The sequence below is a fragment of the Bemisia tabaci genome, chromosome 2, assembly GCF_918797505.1.
Source record: "Bemisia tabaci chromosome 2, PGI_BMITA_v3".
In the NCBI taxonomy this organism is placed as follows: Eukaryota; Metazoa; Arthropoda; class Insecta; order Hemiptera; family Aleyrodidae; genus Bemisia; species Bemisia tabaci.
Genome location: NC_092794.1, coordinates 32,729,704 through 32,755,109, shown reverse-complemented (window position 1 = coordinate 32,755,109; position 25,406 = coordinate 32,729,704). Strand labels below are relative to the sequence as shown.

Genomic DNA, 25,406 nt, shown 5'->3' with positions numbered 1-25,406 from the left:
AGGAACATTCCCAAAATTTCATAACCCTAGCTCAATTCGTTCAAAAGTTAGCAGGGGTGGGACGGACTTTTGGTACACCCTGTATATGATTGACTGCTGTAGAATTGGACATATTTCTGCCAAACGGAACTATGTGCACTAAGATATGAGCCCCTAGACCCATAAGAATTTATGTATAGCAGGGCTCACGTCATTATGAACATAGTTCCGTTTGGCAGAAATACGTTCAATTCTACGATTAATTCCCGCATTTTCATTAATGCGCGTTTGAACGAAACCATGCAAATAAAGCTTCGTTTTTATGGGCGCACTCATCCCGCAGTATTTGAAATCGTCTAAACACTTTGAGACAACTCGAGGGCTTGGCGAGGGCGACCGCGACCTTCTCGGCTCGTAAACCGTCGCGCGAGAGATTTATGGGTCTTTTAGGACGCTGCCGTCTGTCCCAAAATAAATCGAAAACGCTCATTTGTCTTTAAAGAGAATCCGTGTTATTTCGGCGCAATCTGACAACCACATTATTTGTCCCAGTTTCGCAAATTTGGAAAAAAGGCTATTACTCTCGTGAGGGTGAAAATTTCAAAAATCGGGCTTCGAGGTGCACGTGTGCGTATAAGGCTGCATCAGTGGGTAGAAATGTCTATGTTGAGACTTCAATGGTATGCTCTGTACACCTTGACATAGACAGGGTGAATTTTTTAGATTTTTCGCGATAACTCGACCAATTGTGAACATTTTAAGGACAAAAAGCTTCAGCATAACCATTTCGGCTTGCCCCTTCATCATGAAGAATTTCAAGTTCATACGATCAATATTAGTCGCGAAATAAGCAAAAATAGATTTGCAGGTTTTTCGCAATAACTCGGCTAACAATGAAACATTCAAAAAAAGGAGAACGCACCGTGCTACAGCACATAAGATGTCACAACTCCGTAAAATTTCCATACTCTCACCCTAACGGTAACTTCAGGACAGCGCGGAACAGATCTCGACAATTTTAGGGCTTACAATTTTATGATACAGTAAGATTTGTATCAACAAGTTGTGACTCTACGCCACTTGGTAGCATCCCAAGTTGAAAACTGTCTTCTACTAAATAGCCTTTCTTTGCCATTTTTTAACCTAAAATTCACCTATTTCAAAGAAGAAGAAAAACATATCTGGTAGTCTAAGAGCCAGCTGCACTTTTGGCGCCACTACTGCGTCACGCTTGAATCTTTGCAGAGACATAGTTCTGACCTCCCTAGAAACGGATTGGGCAATATCAGACCTCAAAAAAGGTGCGTCTGGCCGCTGCGCCCCTCGAAAAAAGGAAAAAGCGTGCGATGAAATCTCACGGAAGAGCCATTTTATGGGACCTGAAAAGTTCTTTGACGTTGATTTCTAACCTTTTTACTGTACGCGCGTATAGTTTGGGTACATGTTAACTTAGTTTTAGCCCGGCAGATGAATTCGAGTTCATGCGGTCGATCGGCAGACCCCGAAATTGGCTCCGTAAGCAATAAAAATTCAAGATTACGGTGTGACCTCTCCACGGTGCATGGACTCCACACACTTACACTCCTGAAAAACAGGTGTATTGGATCCACAGGTTGTGGAGCCCACGTACCAAATTAGAGAGACAGAAAAGAAGTGGTGCGTGGGGCCTACGCCCACGCCCTTTGTAGCGCGCGGGGTAGACGAGGACGCCTTTCCTTAGGTTGCTGCAAACCATTCAACTTCGAAACCTTCCGAAAACTGCAAAATGAATATTATGCATCGCAAAGGAAGAAAAAAGGAGAATGGTAACACTAAAATCTCATTAATGTAGGATGGAAAGTTTATCAATGGCCGCATTTCATAGTTATCTAATCGCGCATTCCGGAAATTTTACGCTTTATATAGTCGATACTAGGGTGATCCTTCATTTTGCGTTTTCAGTTTAAAGTGTGGAACCCTCAAATGGTTCTGTTTAAAGAGAAAATAACGCAAAAAATACAAATATGGAAAACAAATTTTAAAACTCACCCCTAGGAGCCTAAAGTTGTGAGAGTTGCGCACAGAGACGCGTTTCCCCGTCATTTAGCGAATTTTTTGGTAACGTTGCATGGTGTCAACAAATCTAAAATCTGATCATGGAGTCAACAATAGGTCGCTAAACCTTTTTTATTTTATTGAATATTCTGAAAGTACTATGTGAGGAGATAACGTGGTGATTTTTCCGCATTTTCATGGAGCCAAAATCGCGGAGAAAACCGCTTTTGAAAAATCTAAAAACTGCAAGACATTTCAAATGCACCCGAATGGCGGGAAACTGACGCGGTTGATGTACTGCGGTAGTCATATCGCAATCTTCTTTCATTTTCCTCCGATGTTTGTTAAAATAAAACGTACTTCAATGTGGAGTTGCTACTTGTTTATTACAGCTAACATATGAATGAGATTCTAGTCTTGAATTCAAACGATATAATTTCGACTTTCGTATTGTTCTCATATACGAAGAGTAGATAGACATTTGACGGACGTCGTGGAACCCGTGCCCGCCTCTGATTGGTGCCAGATGACATAATTCGGTGCGGCACGAAAGAGGGGCGTTTTAAAGTTGGGTTTAAGTTGAGCGATTTGAACTGCGCATTTCTCGGTAATTGAGTGACTAGTTCGCGTTTTTAATGTTCGCATCGTGTTACACGCGTCATTTTCCTTCAGAAAACTATATTCGCAAGTCAAAATTCGTTCATGGTTTAGTGACCCATTGTTGACGTCGTGCTCAGGCAATAAAACGCAAAAGTGGGCCCTGATCATGGTGTCAACGATCACGGTATCAACAAACAAAAAAATATCTTCCTTACGTGTAAAATTAAAATATTAAGTGTGCAAGAGAGGTTGGGGTCATGTAAAGTTAGATTATGTTAGTTTAGTTCAGGACATATACGGTCAGATTAGGTAGGTAAGGTTTTTAAAGTTAGGTAGGGTAAGGTCGATAGGTCGGTAGGTTTGCCTGATTCTGCTTGTCCTGAAACGTATCGTACTATGAACTATGATATTCATGTTCTTCAAATTGAACGCAGTTATGCAATTTGAATAAGTCAGAAACTTGCTTTAAATTTCCATCCTTGCTGTGTATCAAAACACGTTTTATCCACCGGTTTATAATATTTTGTATTGATTTTTCTTTTTTATTACCTATGTATTTTTCTCTTAATCTTTAATTCATTTATTTACTGCAATTCCAATTGAGTAGTATTAAATATTTTTTTCATTTCATTTATTCCTTATAATTATGTTTGCTTACAATTCTCCAAGTGGCGAAAGGGAGGACAGGGATAATAATTAGGTGAAAGTCATCAATCTCAACCCAAAAGAAAACCGATTTTTGGCAAGAAATTAATTTTCTCTTCATTACTCCACAGCTTGCACTTAGAGAATTGGGCACAAAATTTCAAACCTCCACTAATTATTATACCTCAAGTCAATTTCAGTACTTAAGCGCTTGGATTTCACTTTCCAGAATATGTAATGGAGAGCCCTGAGTAAAGCCTCTAGGCTTAGGGGCTATAAAGGTTGTTAAGATATTTTGAATAATTGGAACACTTCTGGTGACGAGACATTCATTCCAGTGGCAATGAAAGAACGCAATTTCCGAGTTACTGATTGGTTCCATAAACGCCAACCATTAGACGGTTAACCCCTTGCCAGCAAATTCATTAAATCCCTATGAAAAATATGAAGGTGGAAAAACTACAGAGACTTAATTTTCTGTTCAAAATGACCACAGAGGCCTTGAACATAGCAACTTCGGGGTGATCTTTCCTTCCCTCTTAATTCTACAATCAATGACTGTGGTAAAGGAAGTTTCTAAATTTTTTAGTTAATTAATTGAACTTCTTCTCAAAGTAATCTGGCCTTTTTTTTATGAAAAACGTGGGACATCGTGACTTCGTAACTCTCTAATTAATAAAAATGTACTAATAAGAGTCGCACAGCACAAATTAGGTATTGAGGCTAACGTGACAGCTTTGTCGCCCAGAGCAGTCTTGCAGTCGAACCCCAAGGGAAAATTTGTAAAATTAAGAGAAGGTATATTGAAAAAGCATAGTATTGCTAAACTTGCGAAAGTCTTCAATCCTTTGAGAAAACTTTCTATCACATTTGCCCTATTTTTTAATCGGGAACTTACCGATAAACCCACTTATAAATATATATATTTCTCATCAGGATTGCAAGCTGAATCCGAATCCGTTGAAATAGAAGAACATTTTACAAACGTTAAAGAAGTTGGTCCGCAAATCATCTTCTGCCAGTAGGAGGAGGGTGTCATTAACACATGTCTGGCCGCTATCACGTCGAATCAGTAACTTACCGATATAATAACAACTTATAATTATATACATTTCTTATCAGGATTGCGAGCTACATCCGAATCCGTTAAATAAATGAAGATTATTTGAACTTTAAAAAAATTGGTCAGCTTTTCAGCAGCTAGTACGTAGAGGGTGTAATTAACACGGGTTTGGCCTAAGGGGGGGGGGGGGGATCCTAAGTGAGCACAATGGGAGCAATCGCGCGTCGCGGCCGGTTGAGGGCCAGCAGACCAGTGCGGCGGGAAAATCAGGCGTTGCTATTCGAAGAAGAGCCCCGGGACCATTTGATAGCCAAAGTCTGAGCCAAAGCAAGAAACATCGGGGACAGAGCCTGGCCCTGGGGCAGGCTCTTATATTTTTAGATTGACCAAACAAAATGTTGTACGGTCCTAAATGATTCTATGTGATAAAATGCAATAGTGTATTTTCTTCGGAAAATACACTAAAAACCACAGTAGCCAAAAGGATTTTGAAGAAAAAAAATTTTTTACCCAGCGCACACAGCCTGAAGATCGTGATTTTTCCGGTTTTTTGGGCATTTTAGCCGTCAATTATTGATATTATAATGAGTGAATAGGAATTTGACGCTAGATGTCCAAAAATTGGTACAAACCGAGCACATACCCACATTAGGGGAACATTTTTGTTTTTCTCCTCGGTCACACTCACTTCGCTTGGTGCTGCTCAAACCCTCCGCTCGGCAGCGCTGAAAATCGAAATTTCACCGTTTTTTAACGTATAATGAATTTTTCAGCCGCCTCTAGTGGTAGTAAAGATCCGAAAATTTGTGGGAAGGAAGTCCATTACTCCTCGGTTCTTTATTTTTTGTCAAGCGATGCCCGCAATGACGGGAAAACCGTCAAAAATAGCTTAATTTTTACCGTTTTTTTAACTCGAAAATTTAATAGACACCCTGGACCAATTTAATAATGACACTGGAGGTTTACAAATCTGTGCGAGCAAGTATAGAAATGGAAAGAGGATAATTGGAGGTATTATTTAAGTTTTGCCTACACTCTCTAGGCGTCTTTGAAAAGTGTCTCTTCCATGCTAATGGTATATCTTTACTTGTTTCTCGCAAATCTTTAAGCCTCCAGTGTCATTACAGGGCGTATAAACAATTTCACAAACGAAAAAAAGGCCGAATTGAGAGATGCATTGCAGAACGAAAAATGTAGGACATAGGAACGAAGTAGACTTTATTATTCCATGAAGATGGCATGACAACAACAAATTATTCAATCAACACTCTCATTACAGGGTGTCTAATAAATTTTCGAGAGCAAAAAATTGGACAATATGAATGGATTTTTCAGGAGTTTTGTGTATCTAGAGACACCATGCTTCTAACGATAAAAAACCAATGGGTCTCTTGAAATTCACCTTTCATACTGGTGGTAGTAGTATGAACTTGCTTTCTGCAAATTTTCGAACATACAGTGTCATTACAGGGTGTCTCAAAAATTTTGCAACCAATAACCCGGCCGGATTAAGGTATTTTGCACGTTTTCGATGTGACTGCGGGCATCACACAATTTGGCAATTTTTTCGTCATTGCGGGCATTTCTTAACAAAAAAATATAAGACCTGGGAGTTTTTGAAATTTGCCCTTCCATATTGATGGTAATGGACTTCCTTCCCACAAATTTTCGAATTTTTACTACCATTAGAGGCGGCTGAAAAATTCATTATACGTCAAAAAACGGTGAAATTTCGATTTTCAGAGCTGCCGAGCGGAAGGTTTGAGCATTACCAAGCGAAGTGAGAGTGACCAAGGAGAAAAACAAAAATGTTCCCCTACTGTGGGTATGTGCTCAGTTCGTACCAATTTTTGGACATCTAGCGTCAAATCCCTATTCACTCATTATCATATCAGAAATAGACGGTTAAAATGCCAAAAAAATCGGAAAAATCACGATTTTCAGGCTGTGTGCGCGCGGGGTAAAATTTGTTTTTCTTCAAAATACTTTTGACTGCCGTGGTTTTTTATCACATAGAACCATATAGGGCCCTGCAACATTTTGTTTGGTTGATTGAAAATGATAAGCCCCACCCTACACACTCTTACACTTTTCAGCATTCACATCAAAGTGCATCGCTGGTGCTTCCGTGCTGATAAAGAACACAACATGATCATTTGAATGATGCCTCATTTCCTCCAAAAGTTTTGAAATACTTCCTTGAAATTTTCAGACACTTTAGATCAAATTGCTCATTAAGTTCTCTGAAAAATATTGTTGAATTTTCCCCATAATCCGTGGTTCATCAAAGGAAATTTGGCAATGTCTAATGATTCATTACTCTTCAGCACGGCAGAATGGACTCTTACATAAAGTACGAATTTTAGCATTCCGATAGGGATGCATTTTCTCTTCAAAATTGCACGTATGCAACAAGTTTAGCGACGAAGATTACTGATAGTGAGTCCTGGCCAAGGCATTTAAGTTCTTTGATGCGTAAATGCAAATATCCCGCTCATAGAAAAAACTATGATCTACTCTAGTTAGTTTACCGTTACGTTACCGATACAGTTATTGCAGTAAGAAATAATGGCAACCTCTACAGCTACGCTTCAGCTTAGCTATTATACTTTACACTTTGAATAAAATTGGGTAGGGCAGGAACATTGCTCATTGCGAAACCTCTGGGGAATTTGATTCAAATAGATTCTTGTTTTTCCTATGGGCGTCTTATTCAAACTTGCTAGTGATCAGTCCTAAATAAAAACGTTAATACCTTGATTCAAAAAGAACCTCAGTAATTTTCAAAGCGCAAATCGTGTTGTGCCTGTAACTTTGAAGGGGAAATCTATATCACAGTGCTTGAGATAAGTCTAATTTCAAGACTCATTTTTTTCATTTTTTTTTTTTTTTTTTTTTCAAATTGCATATTTATGTTACCTATTTGGATTCTACTAAAACGAATGATGTACCAATTCATTTTTTGAGAGCTCCTGAAGTTTTTTCAATACTTTTATAAAGTTGCTTACTTACTTATCAAAATTAATTAACATAAATTTTCTCAATCCGTCGATACTGAAAACTTCACTTTTTATGAGTTTATTGATCTTGGAACCAGTGTAACCTCAAATCTATGGCAGGCAAAAAGTTAATTTTTTTTAAAAAGAAATTATCAGAATTTGATACTTTACAGCTGGTGGCATTAGTTTGTTTGTACTTGTATTAGGTGATTTTACAAGAATGATGCAAGTCTGAAAGAACCTGAGAGAATATTGAGGTATAAAAAAACCAGAAGATTAAAATAGAATTATTCCTCATCTTTTAAAAGTAGTGGTACAAGTTGTACAGCTTATTCGTTTTTCAGAGGTGTTCATATTTCATTAAATAAAATAGCTCTATAAATCTAAGAGGACCAAATTTTTAGTCGTTCCAAAAAACGTCATTCTTACAAGCCAATTTCCTGCTTTATTGGGCCGAAATTTTTCAAATGAGGTAAAAATTAACAGAACGCCTACTCTAAAGTACCCTGACAAAAATTAGAACAAAAATGGACATTGCATGTACAGGGGGGATTTAAACTAGCCTCTCTCTTCGCTTCGTTACTTGTCTAGTGGTTCATTCCTGGATCAGCTATGACGAATAGATGTTCAAAATCAGAAAGCGATGAACCCACAGCTTACACACGAAATATGACAGGACAAAATTTGTGGGGTAGAGGACGAAAGTAAAAGGAGAAAAACGTATTATCACAATGCAAAAGTGAAAGAGAGGAGTGAGCGGCTGTCGCGGTCCAGCGTGTGCGGACTAGCAGTAGAGGAAAGAATCTGGGGGTGAAGTCCAGTGCGTTTGCGGGCACAAGCGCAGCCGACCCAGATCAGTTCGATCGGAAGCCCCGTGAGCGTCTTTCGAGGAGGGCAATCGAGATCGGATTTTAATTCCCTCCTGTCTTATGAGGGGATAGCAGTGCTACCAAGAATTTTATCCCATCCCGTCAACTAACAAGTTGGCCCGCGCTAATGCATCTCGTTCCTCGAACGAAAACAATAATCGCCCAATTCGACTTCGAGTTCGGGATTCGGGAGGCGAAATTCTTTTACTTGCTCAGGCCTTTTGATCGAATGTTTCGATCGTAAAGCGACGCTTGGTCGTTCGCGAACTCGGAGGGCGATCAAATTGATTTTAGTTCCCTCTAGACCCCTGCCTTGAAGTAGAATGTCTACTGAGTCACTTAAACCAAACAAACAAAATTCTTTCGAGCTCATAGAAAATACAGTTGATTTACAGGCATTATAGGGCTAAAAAAGCCGAATTACCGAAAATAAGTATCGTTGTATCGTTCGAAATAGATTTCCTCAATAATTTTAATGTCTAAGAATCTTTAACATGGTTATTTTTCAGCAAAGGGATGCATATACTTCTAGCCTCCCAAATTTTCACGCAAAAAATTTTACCCCTACCACAAAATAATAGAGGACGTGCTTCCACAATTTCTATGACCCCTTCCACAGGAGGTGATGATCTATTGTTTTTTTCTGTCAGTCATTTGTGAAAAACTTAACGCAATTTTTCCGCATTTTTGACCCCCCCCCCCCCCCCCCCGTTGTAACACTTTTATGACGTAGGTCTCAATCCTTTAACATGTAGAGACAAATTTGCGTTACTACTCCCATAGCTGTAGACAAGAATTTAATTAGCAAGAATAAAAGACTTTTTCGGAAATGGGCCTGTTGCAAGTGCAGTGATTTGCAAATAGATGCCTGATTCCCATGGTAAATTTCACGAAAAGAACGATGGCGCTACTAAAAAAACTTGAAATGACCTCTCAAACTCAAAAAAGCTGTTTTTGGAACCGACTCATTCGAAACGGTCACTTTTACGCGGTAACGGATCCGCCATACTTGTGACGTCAAATGGTGCGACAGACCTGGTCTTTTCATCACTTACAATGTATTTTCCCTTAAGGAATTGGCAGCCGCTTTTCAAATGCAAATATCGAGACCACGGACTTTTCAAGGCGTCACGAACCCTGCAAAAGAAACTTACCTTCAAATAGTGACAAAAAAGTGAAAACTCATGAAAATGGCTAAATATTGAGCTAATGTCCATGTCTGTTATCACTAAGCAGATGTAAACAATCGCCCATTGACTACAGTCTTCCCTAAAAATAGGGTTTCCCCGCCGGTTCTTATTTATCTAATGAGGGTTTTAACCATTTAAACCTACGAGGAATCTATTTCTGAATTCCGTTTTGTTAAAAAAATCATAGATTGACTCGATATTTGCATTTGAAAAGCGGCTGCCAATTCCTTAAGGGAAATTACATTGTAAGTGATGAAAAGACCAGGTCGGTCGCACCATTTGACGTCACACGTATGGTGGATTCGTTACCGCGTAAAGGTGACTGTTTTGAAAATCCAAATTTTGAGGCGTTTTTAAGTTGATTTTTTGGGGGTTTCCGGTGATCAAAAAACTACGGGAAAATTCCTGTGACATCAGGAGCCTTAGTTCCTTCGATTACAGCAATAAAAAAAAAAAATGGTGCAACATGCACAACCAAAAAGTTGTGAAAAACCCGACATCCTGTGAGGAAAAAATTTTACACAGCCCTCCACAATTTTTGGGCCAAAAATTATTCCAGAAAGCCTTCCACAATTGTCAGTAAGAAATTCGGGAGACCCTTTTTCAATGTTTCCTGAAAAACTCTTAGGCAGCCTTCATAGCACACCCTGGAGGACCTGCTTCTCCTGTTTTCCACACTGTGTGGAAAATTGTGGAAACCATTCTGAAATATTCTTGTGCAAATTAAGGAAACCTTTCTTAGACTTTCAGTACAAATTGCAGAAACCCTTCTACAATATTTTGGTACAAAAATGTGAAAATCCTGCCACAGTAATTCGTAAAAAATTGTGGAAACTGATCCCCTATATTTTGGTGAATATTATGGAAACCCTTCAACAATGTTTCGGTAATAGAAAATATGAGATTCGAAGGGAGGAGAGATAGAGAGAGAAAAAAAAGCTTCCACAAAGTCTGGGAGGCTTCCACATTTTCACGCTAAAATTATTCGCATGATCTAAAATAATGTACACCCCTGTTAAAACCACTCGAACACTGATACCATCTATTTTAGCCACACGGTAATTTATGGGGATGTAAAATTACCCCTCAGAGATCAAAATTGAACCAATTTTCCAAAAATGGTCCAACTTTTTGGGCAGCCAATTTGGCAATAGAACCGAAGTCAAAATGGAAGCTCATAATGACCAAAAGCTCAGGAAAAATTTTCAAGATGGGCTTAGGGATGATTGCCGTAAAACGGGAGAAAGGGGCTAAAGATGTCGAAATCCCATCAAATTTGTCCCCTTTTCTTGTTAAATTAATGTTGCCACTGGCTCACACATGTTCAGCATATCATCGATTCTCAACTTTTTTAACACCCACAATTAAATTTTTATGTCAGGGAGTCAATTCTATAGATCGAATTTGTATATCAATTTTTTCGATTTCATAAGTAAAATTGATGGTAGTTTGGGATTAAATTTAAATTATTATCGATTCACGAAAGAATATATGCACCCTAAATGACTAGAGCATGTTGACTCTCCCTCATTTACACTCAAGGCGTTAATGTTGAAGGTCAACAAGTGAATAAATCGACGTGAAGCATCGACCTTATGCAAGTTATTACCGTGAACAATCGCATTTTTGGTATGAAAATTTCACACTTCCAATTCGCGAATGAATGAAGTACTAGCCATGTCTAAAGTGTTGAGCTTCATAGAAAGCTGAAAATAATAAAATCAAGACATATTTGATGCAAGAGCATTTATTTATTCATGAAGTGGAAGTATGAAATTTGGCTCTTTTAGTCCCAAAATACCTGTAAATCGACTTAATTTTCCATGAGCTCTGGAGTTTTTTTTTTTTTTTTCTTTCTTTCTTTTTTTTCTTAAGTGACTCAGTAGACCCTACATCAAGACTCTGAAGAGTTTTTGCGAATAACTCGTCCAACAATTTAGACCTGTTTTGCCGCACCATGTCAAGCCTGTTCATTTTTTAAGTAAATAAATGAAAGTAATTTCGTCTTCAGCAATTGAAAGAGAGGAACTTTGGCTCTTGAACACAGTGTCATTGCATAATGTAGCAAGATTTAAAGTTATTGTTAATAATAGATGTGATACCTAAGTGTATCTTATTCTAAAAAAGAGGACAGATTCTTAGTTGAATCAAAACGCCATAGGATCAATATTCACTATCAGGTACAGAAGACTTAAAATTCGGTGAGTGGAATAAAGAATTTCCATCCTTCGCTGCAAATTTTTCACCTTCGGAATTCACCTCTCTTCCAAAGAAAATCTGCCTCCCCCAAGAGAATTCACTTTCCCTCCCTGTAGATAGGTTTCTGTACAAACAGCGTTCCACAATTAGCATCTCTAGTGGATGATAAAACACATTTTAAAGAATCTGTAATCAAAAGTAAGAGGTATTTCAGGCGCCATACCATGAATACGTTGTTCCAAGATCAATTCCAACGACAGTGCCAAAATCCTCTTTGTCCTTTTTCTCTTCCTTTGCAAAAGCCACACAGGCTAAGAGGCAGAAAGCCCCTGACAGGAAAAGTAACCTCATTTTCCAATCCCTAAAAATTAAACAAAGAAGCACAAAAAATTAGATTTTTTCAGAGGAATTCAAGGGGCAGCAGTAAAAGAGGGGCCCTGTAAATAGGTATTTCTGAAAGCAAGATTAACCAAATCCATAGGTGCGTAATTAAAAAATCTAATCAGAGTAGAAAACTTGCGTAACAGCAAGACAAAACATGACCTCTTTGAGAAAGATTCAAAATTGGATGTCTGATTCTCTCCCTTAGTTTTGCACAACACCAAAGAAGTACCTACGTGGAAGTTTGCTCCAATTCCATTCGGAAGGATGGCTATACACATCTTATTATTTCCTAAAAGACTGAGACATACCACTGATATCTGTCGGGAAAAGAAGCTTTGGGAGAGAAATAGAAATTCGTGGGTCTCTGAGAAAAAGCAGAAGAGTGACGTCCATAGATCAGCAGAGTCCGATCCCCAGATTAGCACTACGCCTAGAGACCTAGACAGATGACCAGTTCTTCCTGACGAGAACCATTGATATGTCAAGCAATGCATATGATGCAATTGAATATTTGGATATTGACGAAGAAACTCCCAAACCACGTGTCTCGTTTGGGGTGTTTAACAATCTCCGCTTCAGATTTATTTTTTAAAGGAGAACAAATCAGTATCACACCATGAAGTTTTCTACAAATTTGTTTCAAAGAGACAGGATGAATCATGGAAGTTTTCAAGATTGGATGTTGAGTAGTTTTCCGTCTAAAATATGAACTATGACGGGAAGTGTGAAACGTCACACAACGAGATACGTGGTTTGGTAGTTTCACCATCTATATGTTAGTTTTAGATACACATGTTAAAATTCATGATTTTAAAAAGAGTCTGAAAATTGTATGAGGGTAGGGAGTATTTACACTATGGCAGATTGCCTGCTTAATTACTTAGAATATTTATACTGGGTGTTCCAGAGCACACGCCCACTATCTTTTTCTCGGAAATAGCCGAAAATTGAGATTCGGGACGAAAACTTGTCGAGGTAAATTAACCCCAATGAATTCAATGAAAATATTTTCAGCCCCCCAAAACCCCATGGGGGTTAAGGGGGTAGCCCCCCGTTTCTCGCGTATTTAAAATTGGGGAGGAATGTTTTGACTTAGGTCTTAAATTTAACGGCCAAAAGTAAGAATTTTTACTTTCTCACTCCCCTAGGGCAGGGGAAGGAATCCTGCAAGGGGGGGGGGGGGCAAAAGTTGAAATTTTATCGTTTCTAGACGTTTTAAGGTCCCGGAGTCAAAATAACCTAACTTGAAAAAATGTGTGTCTGTCCATCAGGCGTCCCCCAAGACACTGTAGGCGTAAAAATTGTCTGATTTTCAAAATCTAAAAGTCTCCTGGTACAAGAAATTAATACCTTTTTATTAATATGCCACATGACCCCTGATGGTCCAAAATTATGGAGGCCATGACTCCCCGAACATTTTAGGGCCTTGGTGGGCCGTAATTCAAAAATTTCAAATCGCAAGAGTATGTTTACTTTAGACTTCAGATTTGGAGTCAACGCGAAAATTTACGTAGAATTGATAAGGCGCACGGCCTATTTGCCCCAAATTTTTTTGCCCCTTTTTTCCTCCAAAAGTACACGGCTTCTTACGGGAAAATGGGGTTATAAAGTAATTTGGAGCAAATAAGACGTACGCCATATCAATTCTACGAAGACTGTCCCAAAACAATTGACAGTAAGGCTGCCATTCGGGAACTTCAACAGATATCTACATGCGGTTTGTGGGAGGTGGTAGCTCATACTCTTAGCTCTTGATCGAGCCTAAGTTAAGCTAGTTTGGTTAAAAACTCAACGAGTTACATCAATTTTCCCGAGACGTGTAAAAAATACCCCTACCGGATTCTTCGGTAATTTTTCATTCCGTTAACTTTGCCTCCGCAAGCTGTGCAATAGAGATGTTGCATATGTGAGGGATTTGCGATTCGACTATTGTTTCTTATGTAAAAGTTCGCGAGACACATGATAATGCCACTGGTTTTCTCTGAAGTCAACAGCAAAGCTCAAAAAAAGCTCTCAGAGTGAGGCCAAAATGGAGGGGATATCCCGCCCTACCTTGAGAGTCCACCTCTACATCAAAACAAACTCTCCATGCAAAGATAGGGAGCAAAGACATTAGCAGGGTTGCCGTGTTTTCAGTTTTGGAGTCCCCAAATGAAGTGGCAGCCCTGTCAATGTATTTGCTCCCTACCTTTGCATGGAGAGTTTGTTTTGATGTAGAGGTGGACTCTCAGGGTAGGGTGGGATATCCCCTCCATTTTGGCCTCACTTTGAGAGCTTTTTTTGAGCTTGGGAGTTGACTTCAGAGAAAACGAGTGGCACCATCGTGTTTCTTGCGAACTTTTACATAAGAAACAACAGTCAAATCGCAAATCCCTCAAACATGCAACATCTCCATTGGTTCAGACGTTATGAATCAAGTTTCCTCTTGTCTGGATGCAAGTTTGAACTTGTCAGCAAGTGTTTCCATCACAGTCGAGAAGTTTCTTTCTGTTTGCTAGATCAGTTCAGTGAAATCGTCCGGCTTGATAACGTGTGTTTTTGTGTTTCGTCATGAGTTCACCCGCCAAGTTGAAGCAAGAGCAACGATACCTACGCAATTCGATATTGCGTTCGTCGAGAATTATCTGCTTCTGAAAAACTTCTGAGCCACTGTCATTTCAGTCACAGTTTCAGTAGCAGATAATTCACGACGAACGCAATATTGAATTGCGTATCGCTGCTCTTGCTTCAACTCCGCGGGTGAACTCATGACGAAACACAAAAACACACGTTATCAAGCCGGACGATTTCACTGAATTGACTTTGCAAACAGAAAGAAACTTCTCGACTGTGATGGAAACACTTGCTGACAAGTTCAAACTTACATCCAGACAAGTGGAAACTTGATTCAGAACGTCTGAACCAATTGCACAGCTTGCAGAGGCAAAGTAAACGGAATGAAAAATTAACGAAGAATCTGGTAGGGGTATTTTTTACACGTCTCGGAAAAATTGATGTAACTCATTGAGTTTTTAACCAAACTAGCTCAACTTAGGCTGGTTTAAGAGCTAAGAGTATGAGCTACCACCTCCCGCAAACCGCATATCGATATCTATTGAAGTTCTTGAATGGTAGCCTTACTGTCAGTTGTTTTAGGACAGCCTGTGTACGTAAATTTTCGATTAGACTCCAACTCTGAAGTCAAAACATATCCTTGCGATTTGAAATGTTTAACTTACGGCCCTCCAAAGCCCAAATATGTTCAGGGGGTCGCGGCCCCCTTGATTTTGGATCAAGAGGGGTCATACGGCACACCTATAAAAAGGTATTGACTTGTTCTATTGGGAGACTTTTAGATTATGAGAATCGGATAATTTTTACTCCTAGCCTACAGTGTCTAATTGAAATTCGCCCCAAAATGCCGCGCAACTCCAAAAATAGGGGTTTAGGGAAAAAAGGCAGTAAAACAAAAAGTTCTTACTTACGACCATAAAATTTAAATCCAAAGTCAAAACATACCCTCACTATTTGAAATATTCGAGAAACAGGAGGCACCCCTTAACCCCCCCCCCCATGGGGTTTTGGGGGGGCTTAAAATATTTTCATTGAATTCATTGGGGTAGATGTACACCAACAAGTTTTCGTCCCGAAGCTCAATTTTAGGCAGTTCCAAGAAAAAGATAAAGGATGGGTGCTCTGGAACAGGAACATCCGGTTAGGGGTGTTCAAGCGAATTCTTGCCGGAACACTATCGATACTGGCGATCCTCTTATTGAAACTGGCGGCAGTACCGACAGTGGTGATGATATCGTGAACAGCCGGCCTTCTCGGATTTTTGAGAGCTCGCACTCAATGTATTGTTGCTCCGTGCGTCGGTTTATCAGATTGCCTAGCGCGGCGGCGCGTAAAATAGATGTACAAATGGCAACAGCTTATTTTTGTCAGCTTTGAAAACTCTGATCACTATCGGCAAGAGCGCTCTTCTCGTAACTTTTTCTTAACGGAACTGTTTCGGTAGCCTACCGACAACCGATAGAACAGCCCTACAGCACAGCGACGTCGATTATGAAGGCAATTTTGGTATCCCTCATCGTGAGCACTATGTCTGGTATGTTATTAGGAATGGTTCTATGGGTGCGAATCTTCCTGTTCCAGTAGAGGCGGCATATATAATTTTCTTTCACCTAAGGAGGCTCGAACTCATAGTAAGGTTTCATATCCGTTTCGTTGAGGTGCTCTTCAGCCAGTTCTTGATAAATTAGCAAAAGTTATAATTGCGCCAACTTTCTACGATGCACCACCGTTTTCGCAAAAACAAAAATTATTCGGTGATAAAAAGCCAGAGAGATTCCTCATTTCAGTGCTCGATTGACAAGCGGCTGTGTGTCAACAAGGAAATCATGGGGACTCCCGCACCGAGCGGCAGTCTTATCTGAATCATTAAATACAAAAAGGGCACATGTCCAGAAAACCAAATTGTTCAGGAAACACAAAAAACTGTTCATTTCGTGGTAGATATTTTTTGGAAAGTCGTGCATACATACATTTAAGTCGCTTTACAGCACTCCCTCGTGCTCTACGACTCCTAACCTCCACTGCTCTCTTTCAAACCACAAATCATGGGGGATTGAGCACCTTAACATTTCCGCTCCAATCCCTTCCCTCCAACCTTTGGAAAGTCGTTATGTTTAAAAAAACCGGCGCTCCGCTTCGCCCCGCGCGGGTTTTTTTTAAACATTACGACTTTTCAAAAAATATCTACCACGAAATAAACAGTTTTTTGTGTCTAATGAACAATTTGGTTTTCTGGACAAGTGCCCTTTTTGTATTCAGTGATTCATCTCGGATTCCGCACGCCGCACTATAGTCCCAATTCACTTTCCAGTGATCAAAAATCATAGCGGCTCTTCGTTTGAGTATAAATACAAACAAGCTAAGTATGATTTTGATGCGCTGAATCCGAATTTGACCTTCAATTTTCTTTAAAAAATCATTTGCAAAAGTTATCGTCGTTTTTTCACATAAAGCACTAACTGTCATACGATTGGCTTGGTATACTTGCTTAGATTGGATGAAAACCATGCGTACATAGCACATGCATATACAGTTCATGCAAAACTATGGATGTTTTAATTTTTTGACAACCCCCCCCCCCCCTTTTTTTTTGCAGAATAGGTAACTAAAATGAAAAAATGAAATAGATCCAAAATACATTTGTATTTTAAACATGTCGAAATAAAGATTCAGAGAAGACTTTCCTTCATGTTGAATTGCCGGGAAAGGCAAATCGGGTATATAATAATGTTGAAGAGCAGGGGGTGCAATATTGTCACGTTAAGAAAAATTCAATCAACAATGGATAAATATTTGGGGAGTAAGAAATTTTATCGCAGCAACATTAATAAGTACTTTCTAGGATTGAAAAGAGCATTTTTATAGATAAAACTGAGGAGCGGAAACTTTTCAGAGAATCTCAAAAAGTAGGGGGAACCAAAATTTTTCGAAACGGTCAGCCTAATAAAGATCCATAGAAGCTACTTAAGTGCGTCTCTGCAGATGTCAAAGTGCTCAGCAGGTGTTAAGGCTGCAACTGTAGGTGTATTTTAAAGCAAAAAATTGAGTATTTCTGGGGCAAACACATAGCCACGTAAAAAATTCAAATTTGGTCGAAAAAGCAGGTGGAAGCAAACATTTTTGGTTCAATTGCCTTCCTAAGGATCTGCAGAAACGACTTAAAAGTAACTCTGAAGGTGCCAAATGTCTCAGAATATTTTTCGAGGGGTTTCCCAGGGTTGTAATACAGTATTTTGAAGAAAACACGCAGGTACGAAAAAGATTCAAAATCCATCCAAAAAGCGAGAGGAACCAACAATTTTTGGTTTAAAATCCTTCTAAAGGATTCATAGAGACTACTTAAGCACGTTTTGGGTGGTGTCGCATGCCTCAAAAAAGTTTAAGACGACTGCAGATTGATTAATGGCTAAACCTGCCAAATACCTACCGTTATTTTAGCCACCAACTTAGAGACGTAATAAATTCGATTTCTCGAGGAAAAGGAAACCAAAGCACGAAATATTTCTACTACAGCTTCCCAAGGATATATAGAGGGTACCTGAAGGTGTCTCCTTAGGTGACCTTTGGTGACTTTTTTTTAAAATGAAAGTACGAGGGAAAAATCGGCATTTTTTAATGAAAAATAGGTATCCAACTTCTACTTTGTGTAGAATATATCAGAATGCCTTAGAGAAAAATTGTAATTAGTGTGTTACAATCCTCTTAGAGTCTTCTAAAAAATGGTATAAGCAAGAATTCTGAGAGATCATTTCATGATTCAGGAGAGGCTCCGAACGCTTTGTTAGAAATAGCCACTTCACGGGTCAGAAAATACATATCCGACTATTTGCACAGTTTGTGACACTTTCAAAGTGACTAGAATTTTTTTTTGAGGCATACTACGTGTAGTTTATGACCCGTAGATACTATATTTATCAATTTTGACTCGAAAAAAAAAATGTCGTCCAATTTCATAAATATTGATTTTTGAGCGCCCCCGAGCGGATTGGGACCATAGTGCGCCGTTTTGCTCTACCATCCAAATCAGATTCTTGAGGAGCATAAGAACAGGACAAGTCGGTCATTTTGAGTTCACGAATGACGTTTCCAATGCTCATGCTGGGCATTGGATGTTCTCCCAGTAAAGTGTGAAGTCTCCGAATACGTACTTCACTTCAAATTAATTTTTTTAAATTAAAAGGGTTCGAAAAAATGAATGATCATTTAGGTATTCCTTTGTAACCACCACAGTCCTTTTCTCTTTTCTTTGATTACTGTCCCAGTTTGATTTTTGTTGCCATCTTAAAGTTTTGTGACGTCAGGCGGATACCACTTTTGCCAGCAAATCTGTTGTAGCGCACATTTTAAATCTTCGCCTACTCTCATCAAGATGAGGACGAGAGGCATTGTTTGATACATAAGTGAGATGACGATGAGATATAAATTATCCGTCACATTCCTTCCCGTCGTACGTTCAAAGTTCGGGTAGGCGAGGCGTTATCAGACAGCCTCCCTATTTTAGCAGGTGTACGCCAGGGTTCGGTACTGGGTCCTTTGCTGTATCTTCTCTTTACCTCAGACATACCCCCTGCAGTACGGGATTCCATGTTAGCTAAATACGCGGACGATACAGCGTATGCGGCGTCCAATTTATCCCAAGAAGGAGCTCTAGACATACTTCAAGAAAATTTAACTTCGGTATATGACTGGTGTCAAGAGAAAGACATAGTTATGAATCCTTCTAAATTCGTTTTAATGATCTTTTCAAACCGAATAATAAACAATAACTTATTTTTACAATATGGAGATGTCCTCATCCCCATATCAAATTTTGCTAAATATCTGGGCCTTAATCTTGATTGTAAATTGAAGTGGAAACACCACATTAAGCTAAAACGTCAGGAATGCAACTGGAAATTTAGTCGCCTTCAGGAGCCGGAAGTCGGAAGCCGGAGTCGCCGGTGGGAGGTCTTTCTCCATTATCCCTTGGCAATAAATTGCTTATTTATAAGCAGTTTATTAGACCTGTCTGGGCATATGGATGCCAGATATGGGGAACGGCTGCTCCCACGAACATTAAGATGATCCAGACACTTCAAAATAAAATACTTCGTAGAATCTGTGGGGCACACAGATATGAACGAAACAGGGATATCCACAGAGATCTCGGCACTGAGTCTGTGGGAGACTTTATCACTAAAATTTCCTCTCGCTATGAGGCTCGTCTACATAGACACTAATGAGGAAGCAATGGACCACTAGACAAGGTACGAATTTAAGCAATCTGCTACATGTTTCTTAACCAGAATTTCACGTAGAACACGATTCACACTACGAAAATTACCGAAATCAACTTCTAACGAAGATATTAACGTTTTTATTTCGCACTGATTACGAGGAATTTGAACTGCCTGCTCACAAGAAACTCAAAGCTCTACGTGAGTCAAATCGCGCACTACAACGGTTTCAGCAAGCTTCTCAATCGAGCAATGTTCATTTTCCACCATGTGTTGTTCAAATTATTGGTAATTTGCTATAGCTGAGCCAAAGTGTCAAGATTGAAGTTGAAGATTTTTACATCGCAGAGACTGTCATGATAAACATTTAGCGCGCGATGTGAATCACGTAGAGCGTTGAGTTCTCATGAGCGGGTGGTTTGAATTCACGCATCAAGAATCATTAAATATCTTCGCCGGGAGTTGATATTGGTAATTTTCGTTGTGCGTATCGTGTTCTACGTGAAATTTTGGTTGAGAAACATGTATCAGAATGCTGAAATTCGTACCTTGTCTAGTGGTCCATTACGTTGCTAGATAACAGTAAAGAAATTAGAAGAATGAAAAGACGCAAACCATGGGTGCTGGCCACTCCTCGATTTGATCTGTATTTTTAATTATACTATGCTCCTCTTTTCATACATCATCTTTACATTAATTTTCATTTTCATTTGTATCACTGATTTTCATACTCATTTATATGTGTGTTAGTTTTAGTTAGGGGCGGGAAGGGTTATTTAGTGGTAGTTTCACTACTTATACTCACCTGTTTCCTTTTCTTTCAAGAATTAAGAAACTACTCTGTTGTCTCTTGTATACTGATTTATTACATTGTAAAGATATTGCATATAATTCCTTTGGAAGTTTACAAAATGAAAATCTTTAAAAAAAAAAAAACATTCCTTCCCAGAAATGTGCCGGTTCCAGCTGAATTTAGTTTTTTATTTCTGAATGATGAAAGAATCTCAAAGGATCGAAATACATATGACTAATTCCTAGCTCTGTAGCTTGCAAGATAACACCTTTACCTGAGTTATGAATTTTTCCAGTATCGTTGAAATATAAGTAGAGTACCTAGTAGCGGCACCCAGTGTCACAGTATGTCATATTTGATGTACGTAATTCTCATCCAAATAAGAGAAGAATAAATATTTCCCTTCATTACCACCAAGTAGACGAAAGTTCCACTGTGAACTTAGTTGGCCAATAAAAATGCAAACAATGAAGCAATTATTTTTATTTCCTGACTCCAAATGGTAAGAATTATGGTAAGAATTCTAAGGCATAGTAAAAACTGTATTTATAATTCCTCAATTAATACAAGGTTGACTGTTTGCATGGAAATGATAGTACATTGGTTGGCTTAACTGTTATTCTAAACTTCAGATTAAGTTGATGAAGGTAGCAGGTTATCGTCAGCAAGAGCTGTTGATATGAGTATGTAGTTTAGAATGGTCGATTTTTAATTCTTCCAGAGGAGCATCATTAGTATTTAATACAAAACTCTCAAGGGTCTCTGGGTATTATGCTACCTCTTATCAAGAATGTTTATGCTAATTTTGTTGCTATATGGTGATGGGAGAGATAATTTCAAGATTATTTTGGTAAAAGTCGGACAAACATGAGGATGCCAAGTTTATAAGAAAATCTCACAAACCAAAGTGAAAATTGTTTCATGCCACTGCAATTTTCAGCTTCGCGCTAGGTTCTCGCAAGAAGGTCAGCACAACGCGCTGATCACACTTTTCTGGAATTTCTTGTTAATTTTAGAATGTGTGCCAAAGTCACAGTAAGTATTCCACAAGAATTGCAAATCTGAAAAATCTAGAAAAATAACAAGTACCTCTCAGCCTCCGCGCAATTTGCACCCCTGCTAACAAATGTTGGAGAATAGAGAGCACTTCACCCTCAAAACATTACTCGCACTGATTTTAAACTAATATGTAATTATATGTGTACGATGGTGGATCTGAGCTGTACTTACTTACCGAACTTTGTTGACCGAAGGTGTTACTTGGGGGAAATTCATTAACTGCTGCCAAGGATTCACAAACTCTGACCTTGATAAATATTTCCGACGTATACTTGAGATACAGTCAGATGTTTAGAATTCTGGACATTCAGTTCTTGTTCACATACAAAAGAAATTGACTTACAAATACAACCGTTTTATATTTACATAACTGCTCAACAGAACATACCGACAGTTGTGATTAGGTTCTCGACAGCACTCTGATAGCGGTGATAGCTAAAGGATCCCTACCCTGCGGCAAAAATGGAGTTGATTGAAATTTTGATTCACATGGTGCTAATGCTGTCAAGACAAAATTACACTCCACGCATAGTCAAAGAGTATTTTGATAAGTAAGATTATCCATTGAGGAGGTTGCACAAATCACAAATCAAACCGAAGGACATGGACAAACCAAGGAGCCAGCTCAGAAACTCGGCGATTCAGTTTCTCTCACTGCAAGAGGTGGAACCATCCAAAGTACCACTAATGTTAAGTTGAAGGGGTGAATTACTTATTTAAAGAGTGATAAGTCATTTTGGGACTTTTTCGAAGTGATTTAAAGGAAAAAATTGGAAAATGTTCGACTATAAAATGAACGTAAACAATCCGCCATTGTATCAAAGCTGACGCACAAATGAAACAAGCGCTAAACACAAGGGGGAAAAAGTACATGCGTAAATAGATTTTGTTTTAAAAGGAAAATGGTGAAAAAGTTAGGAAATTCATATTGGAAATTGAAGCTTTAAGATATAAAGAACTTCAGATAATTAATACAGTTTCCTTAGAAACGGAGTTAAAGAAGGCAAAGTTAAGGAAACTCCGAAGGAACAGGGTATTTTGTAGGAAAGGGTTGGTAGGTCTAGAATTGAATTGACGTATCGACATATTGAACAGCGACTATCCATAGTCTTGAAAAACCCGTGTAAAATACACACTAATACTATAAGCTGTTATGAGGGATCTTATGGAAATGCACACACACATACAAAAAATTGCTCGATAGCCATAAAAATCCCCATTTAAACACGGCAAAACCCCACTAGCGATCGATTTTTTTCGAGATTTTTACATTGATGAAACGGCAAGGGTGATAGGAAAGTTCTCTCCATTTGATCACTGGGAGAACAAAAGTCAGAACGTCAACCGGACGAGAGCGGGAGGGAGATAGCCCCTGAGTCGGCAGGTACAGATAAGAGGACGGACACGCGCTACGTTATTTCCTTATTTACATCGGGCCTGTCCTCAAATGCTTTGTTCTTTAGTATTCATATTCGCCGAATAATTGAACCCTTTCTTTGATTTTTTGCGAAAACGGTGCATTGTAGAAAGTTGGCGCAATCATAACTTTTGATCAGCATCTTGAGGAGAATCAAATGACATAAGTCATTCAGCAATCGGTCATGATGCAGCTTCCCATAAGACTGCCGTGATTTTTCTTCTCTGCGCGAAGAAAATCCTACCAAAACTTCAAGAAATGATGTCAACTTGTTTTCCTTAAAAAATAACATAGAGATGAGATTTTCAGACACCGCAACAGAGGATATGTGATTGCCAACTTACACCGCCAACTAGTGCCTTCGCCATAATCTAAGAAGCTTGACAAAGGATGCACCTCATTCTGTGTATCAATTCAAAAGGAGTGTCAATCACCTACGTGACCTCGAGTGACAACAGGGCAAAAAGAAATTAATTCAGTCAAGTTTCACATGGACTTCATAGTTCACATTACGATGAAACGTAGACAGAATTAAATGGAGGTTATGATGGTCCTACAATTCTTGACTAAGTATGGCTTTCAGTGCTGGAATGAACTGATGGGAGGGCTCTCGACTTTCAGGACACCTTCCCAACTTGGGAAACCGCTTAAGAGAGAGTTTATTCACAGATACAAGGTGGTTTGACATGCTCTCTAGAGTACGATGTATCCCATTAATTTAATCAAAAACCTCTGCAGATTTTGAATTCCTAGTCAAAAGAAGGAGAATAGCCCCAGGGCATGAAACTAATGAATCATACTACACCAAAAATTATCAATAATTCGAGAAATGAAAACAGAATCCTCTTTCAAACAAACCTCGCATTCCGCACAGTTATCAATTTCTGAGTCAAATGCGAGATTTCTATCCAATCAGGATTTTGCTTTCACTTCTCTGAATTGTGCTAATAATTTGGTTTAGAATAATTCCGTAGACTCATGCACAGGGACAATCATCCTTCTTTCGGCCAGAAATTCAAAATCTACCGAGAATAGTAACATAATCAATGCTATGTATTGCATGCAAGATTGACCAAGTCAGAAACCTTGATGGATCACCTAAAAGAGAACGTACATGTCAGTTCCTTGTCATCACTGTGAAAATAAATATAATTCAGCTCATAATTAGCATTCCAAGAGTGTCACGAGAAAATAGCAGTGAGAGATATGAATTCAACGTCGAGACTCGATAGATTAGTAACCTACTTAGTGAAAAATTTCGGTTTCGAATAGGAAAACAATAACTTACCTGATAATATTTCCAGATGATATACAACTAGTCACAGTAGGTAATGTACTATTTCTTGAAAGCGCACGGATAAAAACTCCCGTAGAGTATGAGACACACTTCAGAATGATTACTGAAACTTCACTGCATGAGCTCTTGAATTACTACACACTCATGATAATCCACCTGGGACTGACACTGAAAGGAGAACGAAATTAATCTGCACGATGTACGTATACCGGTTAGAATCATCGGCGTGACAAATAATACACCGTGAATGCGTGAAGCGTGGTGAATTTCCATTGGTCCATCAGGTAAACTCCGCTTTTTACGATTGGTCTATATCAGTAGACTTGGCTCGCTATGATTGGCCCACGTTCATATACTAGAACTTTCTTGAAAGTTCTGAAAGTTTACGCGGAAAATTAAAAATTTGAGTTTGCAGTCGTTAATTTGTGAATCAGACGACCAGAGAAGTAGAGAGAATAGCCTCCTGCTACTTCCTGCCGCAATCAGACGCTGAATTTAGCACCTGAACCTGAATGTGGAAGTCAACAGTCATCGCCCAACGGCTGAAATTTAGCAAATTCGAGTTATTTTCATCCAGATGTGTATCAAATCTACTCGAATAGTTCAGACAAATTCAAAAGTGGTCCGATGTAGAGTCCCTTTATACCCAGAGTAACGACAACTCGATTATCAGCTGACTGGCAGCCGACCTTGGCTGGCCATGGAGGCCGAAACTAGAGTACCTAGTGCACTCAAACGAACGATATTGGGGGATAAGGATCAGGAATCCTGCGATGTCTGTCACACTGAAACAACAACATCAACAAATTGATCAATTAAAAAGAAAATGAGATTGGTTTGTGAATAATTTCTTAATCTATTTTCATTTTGGACCGATGGCAATAACAATTTACTCTTGATAAACCACAATTAGGTAATATTTTCATTATTCTTGTTCACATACGAGGTACCGCCATCTTGGTGCACTAGTTTCGGCCTCCATGAGCGAGAACCAATCAGAAGTGGATTTTTTTTTAGGCCACTTTCAGCCCAATCCTGGCCCACCCAACCAAAAGTGAGTTGTCGTAACTCTGCGGGTATAAAGGGACTCTAAAGCCAAGTAGCTCGTC

The 25,406-nt window shown here is 39.0% G+C and overlaps 1 protein-coding gene across 2 annotated transcripts in view; it reads right to left on the bottom strand.

Moving 5' to 3' along the window:
- The window catches only part of Hsc70-3 (heat shock protein 70 cognate 3), an 88,439-nt gene extending 63,866 nt beyond the window's left edge, over nt 1-24,573 (bottom strand). The window contains exons 1-2 of one of the 2 annotated variants that reach the window (XM_019045108.2): nt 24,289-24,573; nt 11,802-11,939 (exon numbers count right to left, since the gene is read on the bottom strand). In XM_019045108.2, coding sequence (XP_018900653.1) covers nt 11,802-11,929 — 128 coding nt within the window. In that variant the 5' untranslated portion in view covers nt 11,930-11,939; nt 24,289-24,573. The remainder of the gene's footprint in view (nt 1-11,801; nt 11,940-24,288) is intronic. The other variant, XM_072297175.1, reaches the window with a different exon arrangement.
- Between the last annotated feature and the right edge of the window lie 833 nt (nt 24,574-25,406).